The following is a 14,423-nucleotide window of genomic DNA, read 5'->3' on the forward strand; positions in this document are numbered from 1 at the left end:
CCCCTCCCCGCTGCCCCTGCCCCCCAGCTGTGGTGGGAGTGTGACCTAAGCATGGGTTACCTCATTCAGGATGGCCCTGACAGTGGCCCAGCCCACCCCGAACTGGTGGCTGATGGATCAGTGACTGTCCAGGCGATGGCAACCCTTTTCTGGAGTGGGATTGTTGGCCTCATGTGGGTGCCGTGGTGCTGGAGGGATAGGGCGAGACAGTGGCACAGCTCCAGGAATATCCTCTTGGTCATCCTGAAGTTCTGCAGCCATCAGTCATCACCCCAGTCCACCAGCACTAGCCAGTCCCACTGGTCCCAGCTTGTGGGAAAGCCTCACAAGCAGTGGATGATCGGAGCCACTGGAGTACTGTGGCCAGCACCATGGCCAGCGCACTGGCCATGGCCTCAATGATGGTGTGAGCTGATCTAGATCCATCAGAGCCCAGGGTGCCTCCTCCACTCACTCTCCCTCTGCCTGCCTGGGGACAGCTAGTCGGCCCTTTGTATGTGCAGGCCAAGGCTCTGGAGGGGGAGCCCTTTAAAGGGGTGGCTGGTGATGGCCCTGGAAGAGGTTGGCCGCACTACAATCCTGCCTGTTACGTTTCGTGGCCCTGTACTTTTGAAAAGGCACCCTGGGACATGTGGACACTGTATTTCAAAAGTGCAATGGGGCCTTTCGAAGCAGCGGATCAGGCCTTTGGGCCCCGTTTGCCACTGTGGACGCTCCTTTTCGAAAGGCAGTTGTTCGACATTTAGTTTTGAAAGTCATCCTTTAGAAGGAACTTACTAATGTAGACACACTCCATGTGTGGACACACTTTTTAGAAAGAAGTTCTTTAGGAAGATCTCTGTAATGTAGACGTAGCCTTCAAGAATAGCTTATTTCAAAATAATGCTGCTGTACACAAAATGCATTTCAAAATAGTGCTCAGCTAGTTTGAAAGAGAGCATCTACACACAACAGAGCCTATTTTGAAATAGAGCCATTGGATGCACTATGGCTTATTTCGAAATAGGTTTTATTGCCTGTCTACACAGCCCCTATTTCAAAATAAATATTTCAAAATAGGCACTATTCCTAGGCTATGGCCACACTAGCCACTCCTTTCGGAGGGGTTATGGTAATTTGGAACTTTGGGATATGCTAATGAGACACTGCCATGAATATGCAGCACCTCTTAAGCATAATGTTAGCCACACGTGCTTCAAAACTGCCGGTTTCAAAACACACACTGCCCATGTAGCTGGGGGCCTTTCGAAAGGACCTCTGATTTCGAAAGCCCCTTATTCCCATTTGGTTCTGGGAATAAGGAGCTTTCAAAATCAGGGGGCCATTTCAAAAGGCCTCTGGCTACACAGGAAGCTTGTGTTTTGAAACCAGCACTTTTGAAGCACGCTTGGCTGCCATTGTGCTAATGAGGCACTGCGTATTCATGGAAGTACCTCATTAACATATCCTGAAGTGCCACTTTACCATAACCCCTCTGAAAGGAGGGACTAGTGTGGTCAAAGCCCTAGAAGAATGACTTTTACCTATTTCAAAATAAGCCAACCACTATTTTGAAGTTATTTCTAAATAGCAGTTGCATTGTGTTGATGCTAGGCTAGTTATTTCAAAATAACTTTGCTCTGTAGACATTCCTTTATTGGGTACAGGATATTCTTCCCACTACAGGTTACATTTGTTCCTCTGTGGCCAGAGGGAAAGAGTATATAAGGACAATAGACACACTGGGTGCTTCTACACTTGCATTCATCTTTTGAAAGAGATATGCAAATGAGGCAAATTGAAAATGCAAATGAGGTATAAATTTACATATTTGGCACCTCATTTGCATATTCTAATTTTCAAAGAGCTTCTTTCAAAAGAAGAAAGCCAGTGTAGATGCTGCTTTTTCAAAAGTAAACCCATCTTTGAAAGAGCCCTTCTTCCCTTTATTGAATGGGAAGAAGGATTCTTTCAAAGATGGGGTTTACTTTCAAAAGAACAGCATCTACACTGGCTTTCTTCTTTCAAAAGACGCTCTTTTGAAACTAGAATATGCAAATGAGGCGCTGAATATGCAAAGTTATGCCTCATTTGCGTTTTCAATTTGCCTATTTCGGAAGAGGAATGCAAGTGTAGATGCACCCATGGTGTATTTCAGGGATCCCAGTGATGCTGTGCTCTAGAGCAGCTGTGAATGGAGACTATGCATGGGCACATAGGCGCAATCCTCCACATGGTGGAATTGCCATCTCTTCTGTTATTCTCAAGCACATAGGAAAAATGTGGTAAAATGCAAAGTTGATGTGTCTGGGGAAACATGGGGTTAAATGAGACCCATAACAACTCCATTCCTACATTGGTCTTACTCCTGCCATCAGTACGTTTATATGGTGGTAGGTGGATCAGAACTTTAGATTTGTTTCTTTTCTTATGTGTAAATAACTTAAGAAAACCTGCAATGTTGGATGTGTGAATAATTTACCAAAATTTGTGGATTCCTGGAAAACAGGCAAGTTTTTGAAAACAAAACAGAAAAAAAGGCAAAAATATTGAATGGCTGATTCTGATGTCAGACCAACTGGCAGAGTGGAGTTACGCTAGTGTAAAACTGGAATGAGATTAAAATCTGTTGTTCAGATTCTTGTGCCATGTATTTGTCCTGCACTGGGTTCTTCTACAAAGAAATATCCAAAGGGCTGGTTGCGATCCAGCTTAGACCAAGGCAAATTTGGAGCAATGCCACTGAAAAATGCAGAATGACACCAGTGTAAAACCTGTGCTACTGAGATCAGAATCAGCCCCTATTCTCTTTCTGACATACCATACCTACAAGTAGAGACCCAAAGGCTGTGCTACTGGTAATCACATGATTTCTACTGGCAAGTTCCCAACCAAGAAAGAATTAGAAAGTCTGGGAAAGCATGTGACTTCACATTTGTATGTATCCAAGTTGGAAATACCACAGCACATTGAGGATTAAGGACTAGTGGAGAGCCCTACGGTCCATGCTACTGAACAAATGTGACTAGATATGGAACTTTCTGCTAGTTGCACAAACAATAATCATTTCCACAGAAATGGAAGGCCAGCCCTTCAGCATCCTATACAGTACAGCTGTGTCTACACTAGCACGCTCTTTCGAAATATTTTTTTCAAAAGGAGAGGCTCTTTCAAAAGATCACGCAGAGCATCTACACACAAAACATGTTTTTTTGAAAGTACTTTTGAAAGAACCTGGAGCTCTTTTTGAAATCGCACTTCCTTTGCCCTTTCAGGAAGAGTGTGATCTTACAAAACAGTCTCTTGAAAGAAAACATGTGTAGATGCTCCTCAGGCCACTCTTTCGAAAGAGCAGTCCTCTATGGCACCAGACAGCTGGTGTGTGGAGATGCCCCTGCCAGCACCTTCGGGGCTCTGTGGTGCCTGCGTCCAGATGTATTTAAAAACACAGGGAACCAGAAACCTGTGGCAGGAAGCTGAGAGCATGCTAGCACCAGGGAGAGCACGAGCCCCCTCCAGCATACCTGCCAACTGATGGTAGGGGAGCACCATGCATCCCACTGGCATTGTAGCCAGTGCCCAGGACTCCCATGCCCTCTAGGGGTCCTTCCCTGAGCTGGGGGAGGGCTGCCAGGACTCCAGCCAGGGGCTAAAGAAGAGGGCCCCCTCCTAGAGTGAGGCAGAGCTCAAAGAACTGCTGGGACACTGGCTGCCCCCACTACAAGAAGCTGGATTGCCTCCTCAGGCCAAAGGAGGGAACCCCCCTGCCGCAGGTGCTGGACACTATCAGGCCAGAGCTGGTGCCTGATACCAAGCCAGAGTTCGAGGAACAGCCAGGAGCCTTGAGCTAGTGCCCAGAAGCCGGAACCCACACTGAAAGAGGAGGAGGGGTCCCTGGTCATCGCCCTCCCGTCCAGGTCCTCCAGGCAGGCCCCCTCCTCCTGGCCCTGCCCTGAAATCATTAGGCAACTCTCTGGTAGGTACCCGGTGCTTTGGAATCCCCAGGGTGTGGGAGTGGGGGCACCCCCACTATATCTGGCAGTAGGCTGGTCACATGGCCACCCAGGCCCCACTGGACAAGCCCCGGATGGCCACATCCCCTGGGCCACGGAGAGGACCATATGCAGGCACTCAGCACACACTCCCATGGACAGCACCACAAGCCGCATGGCCGCAGGAGGCAGACCACACCCAGTATATGCCCCATCCAAGCAGGGACCTCCCTGTGCCCAGGATCCCCCAGGGCCACTGAGCCAATGGAGAGCAGGAGATCGCGAAGGCACTGTCTAGGAGGATTGTGAGGCAGAGGCCTCGGGGGGTCAGGTCATGGAACTGATGGGTCGTCCCCTTCTGTCTCCATAGCGCTGCCATCCAAGGGCTGGGAAAAAATCCTGTCCAGGGCCTGGAGAGCCCTGCACCAACTGCCGCTGGGGCTGGGGCTGGAGCACGCTCACCCCCACTTCCCATGTGGGTCCATAGTGGAAGGCCACACTGCTCCCCCCCATGATGAGGGGCCCCACACCACACACACAACGACCTGCCAGAGCTTAGATGCCACCATGCAGGAGTGATTGGCAATGGAGCAGGAGGCCTGGGGTGAGGTGGCAGGCACCCTTCATGCCTTCACCTGGGCTGTGACCACCAGTTTGCCCCAGGCTGCCAACCCTTCACCACCCACTCGCGCAGCCCCACCAACAATTCCCCATGTGTTCCCTGCCCTTGCTGCCCTGGTCCTACTTGACCTCTCTGCAGCTGCTGAACTGGAAGGTGGCCAGTGGCTTGTGGACAGTGCAGGCCTTGGCAAACCATCCCCCCCCAACCTCCTGCTCCCCATGCCTCCCTCTGAGGCCAAGGCTGCTGCAACCCCCCCTGCACCCCACCTTCCCATAGTCCCAGCCCCATTCCAGCCCCGACAGAGACCCTGGACCTAGGGCAGTATGAGCTCACATGGCTGATGTGGTTCACAGGCCCCCACCCCTGCTAAGGACTAAGGCTGCCCACCCCCTTCCCTGGCCCCCCCTACAAGTTCAGGTGCCCCCAGCCCCACCCCAGGACCCCACCTTATATATGGTCCCCCCGAACCCCCATAAATAGTTTTTATTTTTGTTACAACACAGTTCAGATATTTAGTTAAAATGTTTATTGCTCACCATCTCAGTGTCCATTGTGCCTAGTGGGGGAGCAGTAAGAGGTGGGTGTGGGGGAGGTCATGGAAGGAGTGGTGTGTGGTGTATAAGTATGTTGGGGGGGTTGTGGTGGGGATGTCTGGGGGAGAGTCATTGGGGCCCCTTTTGTGAAGGCCTCATGGGAGGCCTTCCTAACCCACACCCTGTTCTGATGCACCTGGCAACATGGGCTCCCACCTTTCTGTCTCCGTAGCTCTGCCATCTGAGGGCTGGGCAAGCCCCATCCAGGGCCTGGGGAGCTCTGCACCTACTGCCGCCGGGGCTGGAGCACCCCCACCCCCACTTCCCACGTGGGTCCAGAGTGGGAAGCCATGCTGCCTCCCCCATGATGAGGGGGAGCCTCAGCCTTGGCTGCCCACCCCTGCACCTGTGGCTCATTCTGGCTCTGCATGATAACGTGGAAAGCACAGCACGCCGCCCACCATGGTGGGCACATGGTGGAAGCCAACCTCCAGGAGCATCAGGAGGCACTGAAAGTGACCTTCAGGTGCCCCGGCGTGACCTTGATGCTCTTGCGGGCCCAGTCCAGGCAGGCATTAAAAGGTCCTGGCTTGGAGCCATGTGTCCTGTGAGCCACAGGTGCAGCGGGTAGGCAGCGTTGGCCATATGCGAGGGGGTATGGTCATGTCCTGACAGGGAGCTCCTGTGGGGGGAAGCAAGTCCCCTCCGCCATACCGCGCCTGAGCCAGCAGTTCTGGAAGACCCAGGAATCATGGGCTTGAGCTGACAAACCCATGCAGATGTCCATGGGAGTCAATGAGGGCCTGGAGGACCGTGGTGCAGTACCTCTTTCGATTGATGTACCCTCCAGCACTGTGCTCTGGGGCCCAAATGGTGATGTGCATCCCAGCCAATGCACTGAAACATGAGGGGAACCCCAGGACAGCGAATCCTGTGAGGGCAGTGTCTAGGTCCCCGATGCGGATGACCCTCTGCAGCGGAAGGACATGGATTACCCAGGCAACCTGCAGGAGATTGAGAGCATATATGCCCACAAGTGTGTGGCAGGTTGCTCCAGTCCCCCCTGGCTCTGGCCCCGCGGCCTCCCTGTCCCCCTCACCTGTCTCATGTCCCCTGCAGGACCCCCATCCCCTGTTCTTGAGGAATCCCCATACTGATGAGACCCCTCATACAGGTGTGTGACCCGAGCATGCCTTACCTCCATGAGGGTGGCCCCGACGGTGGCCTTGCCCACCCCGAACTGGTGGCTGACTGACCGGTGGCTCTCTGTGGTGGCCAGTTTTCAGACTGCAATGGTGTCCCACTTTTCCAGGTGCAGCCCAGGCTACATTCAGGTGTGTCAGTACTGAAGGATGAAGGCAAGCCAGTGACATAGCTCAAAAAACATCTGCTTTTATCATGCAGAAGTTCTGGAGCCAGAGGTCATCATCCCACTCCCCCATGATGAGCCAGTCCGACCACTTGGAGCTTGTGGGAAAGCTCCACAGTCACCGGCTTACCTGGGGGAGTGAGCATGGACATTGCCCCAAGGAGATGGCCTGCAGGACTGTGGGCAGGTGGGTGATCCCCAGAGGCACTGGAGGATGGCAACAAGCAACATGACCAGCAGTCTGGCCATGGCTGCTAAGGTTCCACAGAGGTCTATGCAGTGGCTCTGCTCAGTGCTTGGGGTCTGCTGTGCTGTGGACAACCTGGCAGCCTTCAGCATTTCAGGGCAAAGGTGTCAGAGAGGGACCCTTTAAAGGAGCGGCTAGCTGGGGCCCTCAAACGAGCTTTTCAGCCATACAACCCCATTTCCTAGTCCGTTCTTGCTAAAGAGCACCTGGAACTCTGTGGACAGTTTCTTTCAAAAGAACCGACCGGTCTTTCGAACGAGCGGATCAAAAGCTTGATCTGCTTTGGGTGTGTAGACACACTGTTTCGAAAGTGATCTTCCAGAAGATGCCTTCCAAAAGATCACCTTTCATAGCAGTGCTGGAATGCAGGCATAGCCTACATGTGTGTGTAATTCTGTCTAAACTGTTATCACCAATGACTTACTACCATGCAAATCATGCAAACGCTTTATCAGCTAAATGTTTTTGTTTGTTTTATTTTTTCTATGCAGGAGATTTTGCTGTGCTGTTAAGCACAGGGCTCGCCACAAAAATTGCATTATTAATGAATTTTGTAAGTGCACTAACTGCCTTCATAGGACTTTACATTGGTCTTTCGATATCAACTGACTCGTGTGTTCAGAACTGGATTTTTACTGTCACAGCCGGAATGTTCTTGTATTTATCACTAGCAGAAATGGTGAGTGTCACACTATTGTCCATTACACTTTCCATTTCAGAACACTCATCACAAATGAGTACAGGAAAGAGACTCTAAGCGCCTCTGACAGTGATGTTTTTCCACTCTGTGTTTGTACAGCACCTTGCACAATAAGACCCATTTATGGTTGCTGCCTATATTACTAGTACAATGAATATGATAATAAGAAAATGGGGGAAAATAAAGGCTATTAAAGAGAATAAGAAATGAGGTGAGATTGAGAATCTACATTTTATAGTCCAAGAAAGAGCACAGAATAGTTCCAATTCTGGCTCAGAATTCCAATTGAAGTCTTTAAAAAAAAATCCTTGGCTTTTGATTTTGCTCTTTATTAGGGTTTGGAATTTTAATTCTGTGATGGTGTTTTGATGTGGCCCATTTCTTGTTTAAATACTTTTATCAAGTTTCAAAGCATATAACAACAAAAGAAAACAGAAAATATAGCAAATACCATGACTCTAGATCAGCAGTTCTCAACCTTTTCCATGCAAGGCCTTGTTTTGACAATTCAGGAAGACTTGATGACCCAAGGCAATTCAAAACCGGAGGGTGGAGTGGGGGAGCAGTGCCATAACTAGTGCCTGAGGCGAGAATATAAAATTATACCCCATCTCATGTTTATATATTCATAGTAGTAATTTCATTGAAAAAGGGAGTTATATTAATAATAATAAAACAATAACACTACATTTATTATAGTTCATTATTAGTTTATTATTATAGTTGATCTCAGTTGTGGTGGGGGAAAGACCCTCATCCCCAAACCACTCTCCCACATTTCCCCAGCTTAAACCCCACACTCAGGGGTGGGTGGGGAGTCACACTCAAGGAGCTGGGGGGTTGGTGCGCTGGGGAGCCACTCTCAGGGGCTGGGAGGTCACATTCAAGGGCTGGGAGGCTGGGCGTCCAGGGGGAGTCACACTCAGGGGCTGGGGTTGGGGATCACACTCAGAGACTGGGGGGCTGGGTGAGTCACACTCAGGGGCTGGGGGTTGGGGATCACACTCAGAGGCTGGGAGTCTGGGAGAGTCACACTCAGGGAGCGGGGGCTGGGGGCTGGGTGAGTCACAGTCAGAGGCTGGGGGGCTGGGTGAGTCATGCTCAGGGGCTGGGGGCTGGGGGCTGGGTGAGTCACACTCAGAGGCTGGGGATCACACTCAGAGGCTGGGGGCTGGGTGAGTCACATGCAGGGGCTAGCAGGAGATACAAACAAAAAATGAAAACTGACAGATCAGCCAAATAGAACAGAAGAGGGGACAAAAGGGAGGAAGAGATGAGGGGGGTGAAAATTACTTTCTGCAAGAGTCTATTAAGTGCCTTGTCTGGGATGACTAAGAATATCCAAGGTGGAGAAGCTGTCTCTGTAATGCGTAATTGCTTCTCTATTGATAGAGCTGCTGGATGTGGCAGCATTGAGGAGCTGCAAATGGCTCCTTTAAGAGCTACATGCAGCTCTGAGCAGCTGGTGACCCTTAAGAAATCTAATTGCAACCCATGTTTGGGTCCCAACACATAGGTTGGGAATCTCCGCTCTAGATTTATGTTCATGAGTTGATTTGAACTTACGCATAAGAATTGGATCAGAAGAGATCCATATGACATTGTTACATCATCATAATCATAATAATAATCATAATAGATTAGGTTCCGTCACATATTTTCACAGGCTATTGTTGAAAGTGTAATTAAGATACATTATCCTCAATATAGTAATTCAAGAGGTGATATAGGGTGAAAAGTCAGTGGCTATGTCTACACTAGCCCCAAACTTTGAAATGGCCATGTAAATGGCTATTTCGAAGTTTACTAATGAAGCGCTGAAATACATGTTCAGCTCCTCATTAGCATGCGGGTGGCCGCGGCGCTTCAAAATTGACGCGGTTTGCTGCCACACGGCTCGTCCCGACGGGGCTCCTTTTTGAAAGGACCCCCGCCTACTTCGAAGTCCCCTTATTCCTGTGAGCAGATGGGAATAAAGGGACTTCAAAGTAGCCGGGGTCCTTTCGAAAAGGAGCCCCGTCGGGACGAGCCGCACGGCAGCAAACCGTGTCAATTTTGAAGCGCCGCGGCCGCCCACATGCTAATGAGGCGCTGAATATGTATTTCAGTGCTTCATTAGTAAACTTTGAAATGGCCATTTACATGGCTATTTCGAAGTTTGGGGCTAGTGTAGACACGGCCAGTTTGTAAAATAGCTTATACTCTGATGATAAACTTTTTGTGGCTTTGTATCTAATCTAACTTTAAGGAGAAAAATATAAAAGGTAATTGTTAAAAGCATAGAGGATTATGCTTTTAATTTATGTACCCATTAAAGGTCAAGTCAATAGGAATTTTGCCAATAAAGTCAGTGGGAGAAGAATTTGTCCCTATATATAGTACAGAAACAAAATAATCAAAACTATTTTATTCCCATAAAAAGGAACCACGAGTTTTACCAAGTGTTTCCTGACATGAAGATTCTTAAACAACTATTGAAAAGCTAACACATTTTGGCTGCTTATTTAGTAATTCTCTATGATACTGGTGAAAGATTCACAATGATGGAATTAGACTAATTGAAATCTTTCACTTTGAATATTGATGACAATGTACAGTGTTTACTACAGATCTGCAACTAAATTCAGAAACTTAGGATTTAAGTCTTGTTATATGAAGTTTGTCTTGTTTTCCCATAAAACATTTTTCCCAGAGATGAATATATCTGGTTCTCATTCTGCTATCTTACTCCTTTTTTAGCTTCCTGAAATGACTCACATTCAGACAAGGCGGCCCTGGTTGATGTTTCTACTACAGAACCTTGGATTATTATTAGGTTGGCTTTGTCTCTTTCTTTTGGCTATATATGAACAGAAAATTAAAATATAAAGCTTCTACTGAAAATCTCTAACTATCAGTCATGAGTTTCAATAGTATTATTTGCCTGCTATAGTGATTTATAAATGAAGTTGGTTGGATTTTTGTACCTAAAGTTAAGTAACAAATTCACTTTATTAACTTATTGTTCAGATTTTGTAATTTTTTAAACATGAATGTTTAGATTTACATTTTATGTATTATGAGTTTACCAAAACTCTTATGATCAAACTCACAGGATCTTCTGATTAGTTTATTGAGTCCATTCTAGTTAAATGCTTCCAGTGACACCTATTACTCTGACTGAAGAAAATAATAGGGTTTTTTACATATAGTCATTCAAATGAAAAGGAAAATAGCTGAAGAATTTAAGTATCAAATCTTGTTACCTCTTAATTCCAAGAATAAACATCTATGAAACTGAAAATGTAGTCAAGATGATTCACTGAGTTAAATACAACACAGTCTCATTCCAGTAAAATCTGCATTATTGCCCTTGCTGATACACTGACAAAGTTTTGGGGTCATGCATTGCTGGCCCATTGTGACACAGGAAACAATGGCAAACAAGTGTTAAAGGCTGTGATAATATTAGAATACAGTTGAGCAACATCAGACTGTCAACTTGTGACTGCATTATATTGTGTATAGTATGCATATTGGAATCTATGGAAGCCAATAAGATCATTACATAATGTCGTGGGATAGAAATTCATACAAATATATTATGCTTTTAATGAAAATCTGTTCCTATTGTCTGAAATATGCATTGATCTAGCAATCCTTGCTCACTCCAGTGGTTTTATGCAAGTAGCCCCATTGACATCAGTGGGATCATTCACCAGGGTAGACAAGTCAGTTAAGTAAGGACCGCAGAAACAGTCCCTCACATATTTTTTTCTTGAAACAGCGTGACTCTGAGGTGCTGTGTGACTTCAATGAGGTATTTCATAATTAAACTCTGTAATTTATTTGGCATAAGAACTCCCTCCACTACTTAACTTCTGTGGCAAAGACTTGCTGTCTGTTGCAGAAATGCTTCTTTCTCTTTTTTGCTGAAAGAGGCAGTGGCAGTTGATGAACCAAACTATGTTCTTTGTACAACCAAATGAAAATCTTTCTTCTTTTCTCTGTCTTTGGTATTCATACATCCCTCACTGCTGTAATACTAGAATGTCTCCCAATCTTTCATGTATTTATTCTAGCATCTCTGAAGTGGGAAGTACTGTTCCTCTTACTTTACAGATGGGGAAATGAGATGCAGGCAGACTCAGGATAAGATTTGTAAAGGTATTTTAGGCTGTTTTGGAGGCAGACAGACACCTAATGGGATTTTCGAAAGCACCCAAGTGCCTTACTCCCATTGATTTCAATGGCTGTTAAGTAACTATGTGCTTCTGAAAATCCTGCTGAGCATCTATGTACATCTTTCGGTGACTAAGTGCCTTGAAAACCTGGCCCTGAGTGACCTGCTCAAGTTCACAGAAGAAGTCTTTGTCAGTACAGGGAACAGCACTCAGGCATTCTGTCTCCCATGCTAGCAGCTGAACTACGTCTGCTCAAGGGACGTAACATTCTAATGCTGCCTATTCTGTTACTTTAGCTTTGAGAGAGTCCATTTCCACTGAGAAGCTGTTCCTGATGGCTCTCTGTCCCAAATTCAGATTTTCTAGGAGTTTGTGTTTAATTTTAGTAAGGTAGGATTTAAAAAAATAGATCTTCTAATATTTCATCTGCTAATGATGGAGCTTAGTCCCTAAATGACCTTCAATAGACAGACCGTTCAAGCAGTTCAGGATATTTCTGGATGTAAGAAAATATATTCTTGTTTCACGAAGGGAAAGTGAATATAGGAAACATTTGTTATTTCAAAGAGCAGAGCAACTGTATTTTGAGGATGTACATGCAGTACCAAAGAAAGCAAGGCAACCAATTGAACAAGATTTTTCATCATCATTTGAAGGTCAATATTAAAATGTTTTTCTACCTGTTGTTAAAGTCTGTGGAAAGAATGATGCTTATATTTCTGTAGTATATTTTCCAAAATAAAATAATATTTGCTTAAGTACTGTATGCTAGCAAGATTTGTGTATATAAATATACCTGTACTTTCTTAAGAAATATACTCTTTTAGCTCAAAAAAAAATGTCAAATAGGCTGGTCTCATTGAACAACCAGCCAGATTTGTGCACTGTCTGCCAAACACAAAATCTGATTTTTCAGAATATGGGGTAGCCAGCTGGTGAAGCCACTCAGATACTATGATATTTTCGATAGGTGAGCAATTCAGTCACTAATTTGCAATAATGCTGACTGTATCACAAGCCTACAGACAAAGATTTGAGTATTTGTAGTGCCCAAGAGAGATTATCTACCTCGCCATTTCATTCAGGCTGATCTTTTGGCTATGATCCTTTTTGCACCAAATGAGACTTCAGTGGATTTCAGGGAACAGTGAAGATGCAGTATTACTTTGATGTCGAATGCTAAACTGTAGTTTGTTTTTAAAAGTAAGTTCTCCTTGATCATGACTAATATATTTCAATAAATTGATAAGAATTTGCCATATATATGTCTACTGAAAGTCTGTCTCAAAAAAAAAATCACATTACTCTTTTTTGTCAAGGTGAACTCCAAGAACTGAAAAAGAAATGAGAAAATCCTGTTTCACTTCCTTTGACGGGGAAGTATAAAACTACTTTGGAACTTGATTCATATTTTTCTTTCACAAGGAGCAGATGGAGACTTTGTTTTGTCTGGCTCAAATTCTTCAGACCTAACCGAAAGAAAATGTTTCTTGTCTTATTTGGCTTAATACTGAAGCCCTTAGATAGCTCTTTCTCAAACACAACTTCAATTGAATTTAAGGGATCATATTCTTCTCTGTTACTCCCACTTTAAACTGAGAGAAAGTAGATTCGTCCCCCATTGGCTTCTCTCAAAATGTTTATCATGGCAAATCTCAAATAAATACTGCAGAACATCCTTATCTGCTGTACTTAAATCATGACTGCATAGTTTTCTAAAAGACACTCAACTGTGTAATAAAAGTTATGGACTTGATGCAGAAATTACTGAATGAGATTTAATAGCCTGTGTTCTGCAGGAGGTCATATTAGATAATCACGGTGAACACATCTGCCCTTCAAATTCAAGACTCTATACATCTCCTAACTTCTTTAGCAGAAAGGGTTAATATTTCATCTGTTCTTCCATTCATTCTTAGGATGCATGGAGAGAGAGAGAGAGAGAGAGAGAGAGAGAGAATATCTGTTTGGTTGAATTGTTTTTTTTTCTGAAAGTTATATGGCAAAAGAACTCATAAAAATAGTCTCAGATCCAAGCTATCAGGTCTTCTAAGTGTTAGTGGGGTGACCCTATTCATCTCTACTTGTTTAGTTATGCATTAGCCACTAGTTTCCAAGATAAATACTACCTTCCTTCCAAACAGTTTCCTTAATGCCTTTGGAGCATTTCTGGAGTCTACCCTTAAGTGTTAAAAACCATCATCTATTCCCTCCCTGAACTTTATGTCATAAACATGAACTTGGCATCTCTCCAGCGACAGAATAATGTATAAATTTTTCCTGTACTATAACAAAACAGGGTTCTTTTTGATATTGTAGTCCACAACATCCCTAGGTAACTTATTCCAGGCTGTGGCCACACTTGGCCAAAACTTTGAAATGGCCATGCAAATGGACATTTCAAAGATTACTAATGAGGCACTGAATTCAATATTCAGCACCTCATTAGCATTAGGATGTTTCCGGACGAGGCACTTCAAAGCTCCCACTTTCGACCGCTCGCAGCTCAGTGAGGCTACACGGGGGTCCTTTTCGAAAGGACCCTGCACCTTTCAAAATCCCCTTATTCCTCTCAGCAGAGGGGAATAATGGGGTTTTGAAAGATGCGGGGTCCTTTGGAAAAGGACCCCCATGTAGTCGCTCTGAGCCGCGAGCGGTCAAAAGCAGTGCTTTTGCTGGAAGTGTCCTAATGCTAATGAGGCGCTGAATATTCAGTTCAGCGCCTCATTAGTAATCTTCAAAATGGCCATTTGCATGGCCATTTCAAAGTTTTGGCCAAGTGTGGCCACAGCCCCAATGTTTAACCACCCTGACAATT

General features: G+C 45.6%; 1 protein-coding gene across 2 annotated transcripts in view; it reads left to right on the plus strand.

The window, feature by feature from the left end:
- Window positions 1–10,310, plus strand: part of SLC39A12 (solute carrier family 39 member 12) — a 52,970-nt gene extending 42,660 nt beyond the window's left edge. For both annotated transcript variants that reach the window (XM_074986275.1, XM_074986276.1), the window contains 2 exons: window positions 7,234–7,421; window positions 10,182–10,310. In XM_074986275.1, coding sequence (XP_074842376.1) covers window positions 7,234–7,421; window positions 10,182–10,310 — 317 coding nt within the window. The remainder of the gene's footprint in view (window positions 1–7,233; window positions 7,422–10,181) is intronic.
- The last annotated feature ends 4,113 nt before the right edge of the window (window positions 10,311–14,423 follow it).

This window comes from Carettochelys insculpta, chromosome 2 (assembly GCF_033958435.1).
Source record: "Carettochelys insculpta isolate YL-2023 chromosome 2, ASM3395843v1, whole genome shotgun sequence".
NCBI lineage: Eukaryota > Metazoa > Chordata > Testudines > Carettochelyidae > Carettochelys > Carettochelys insculpta.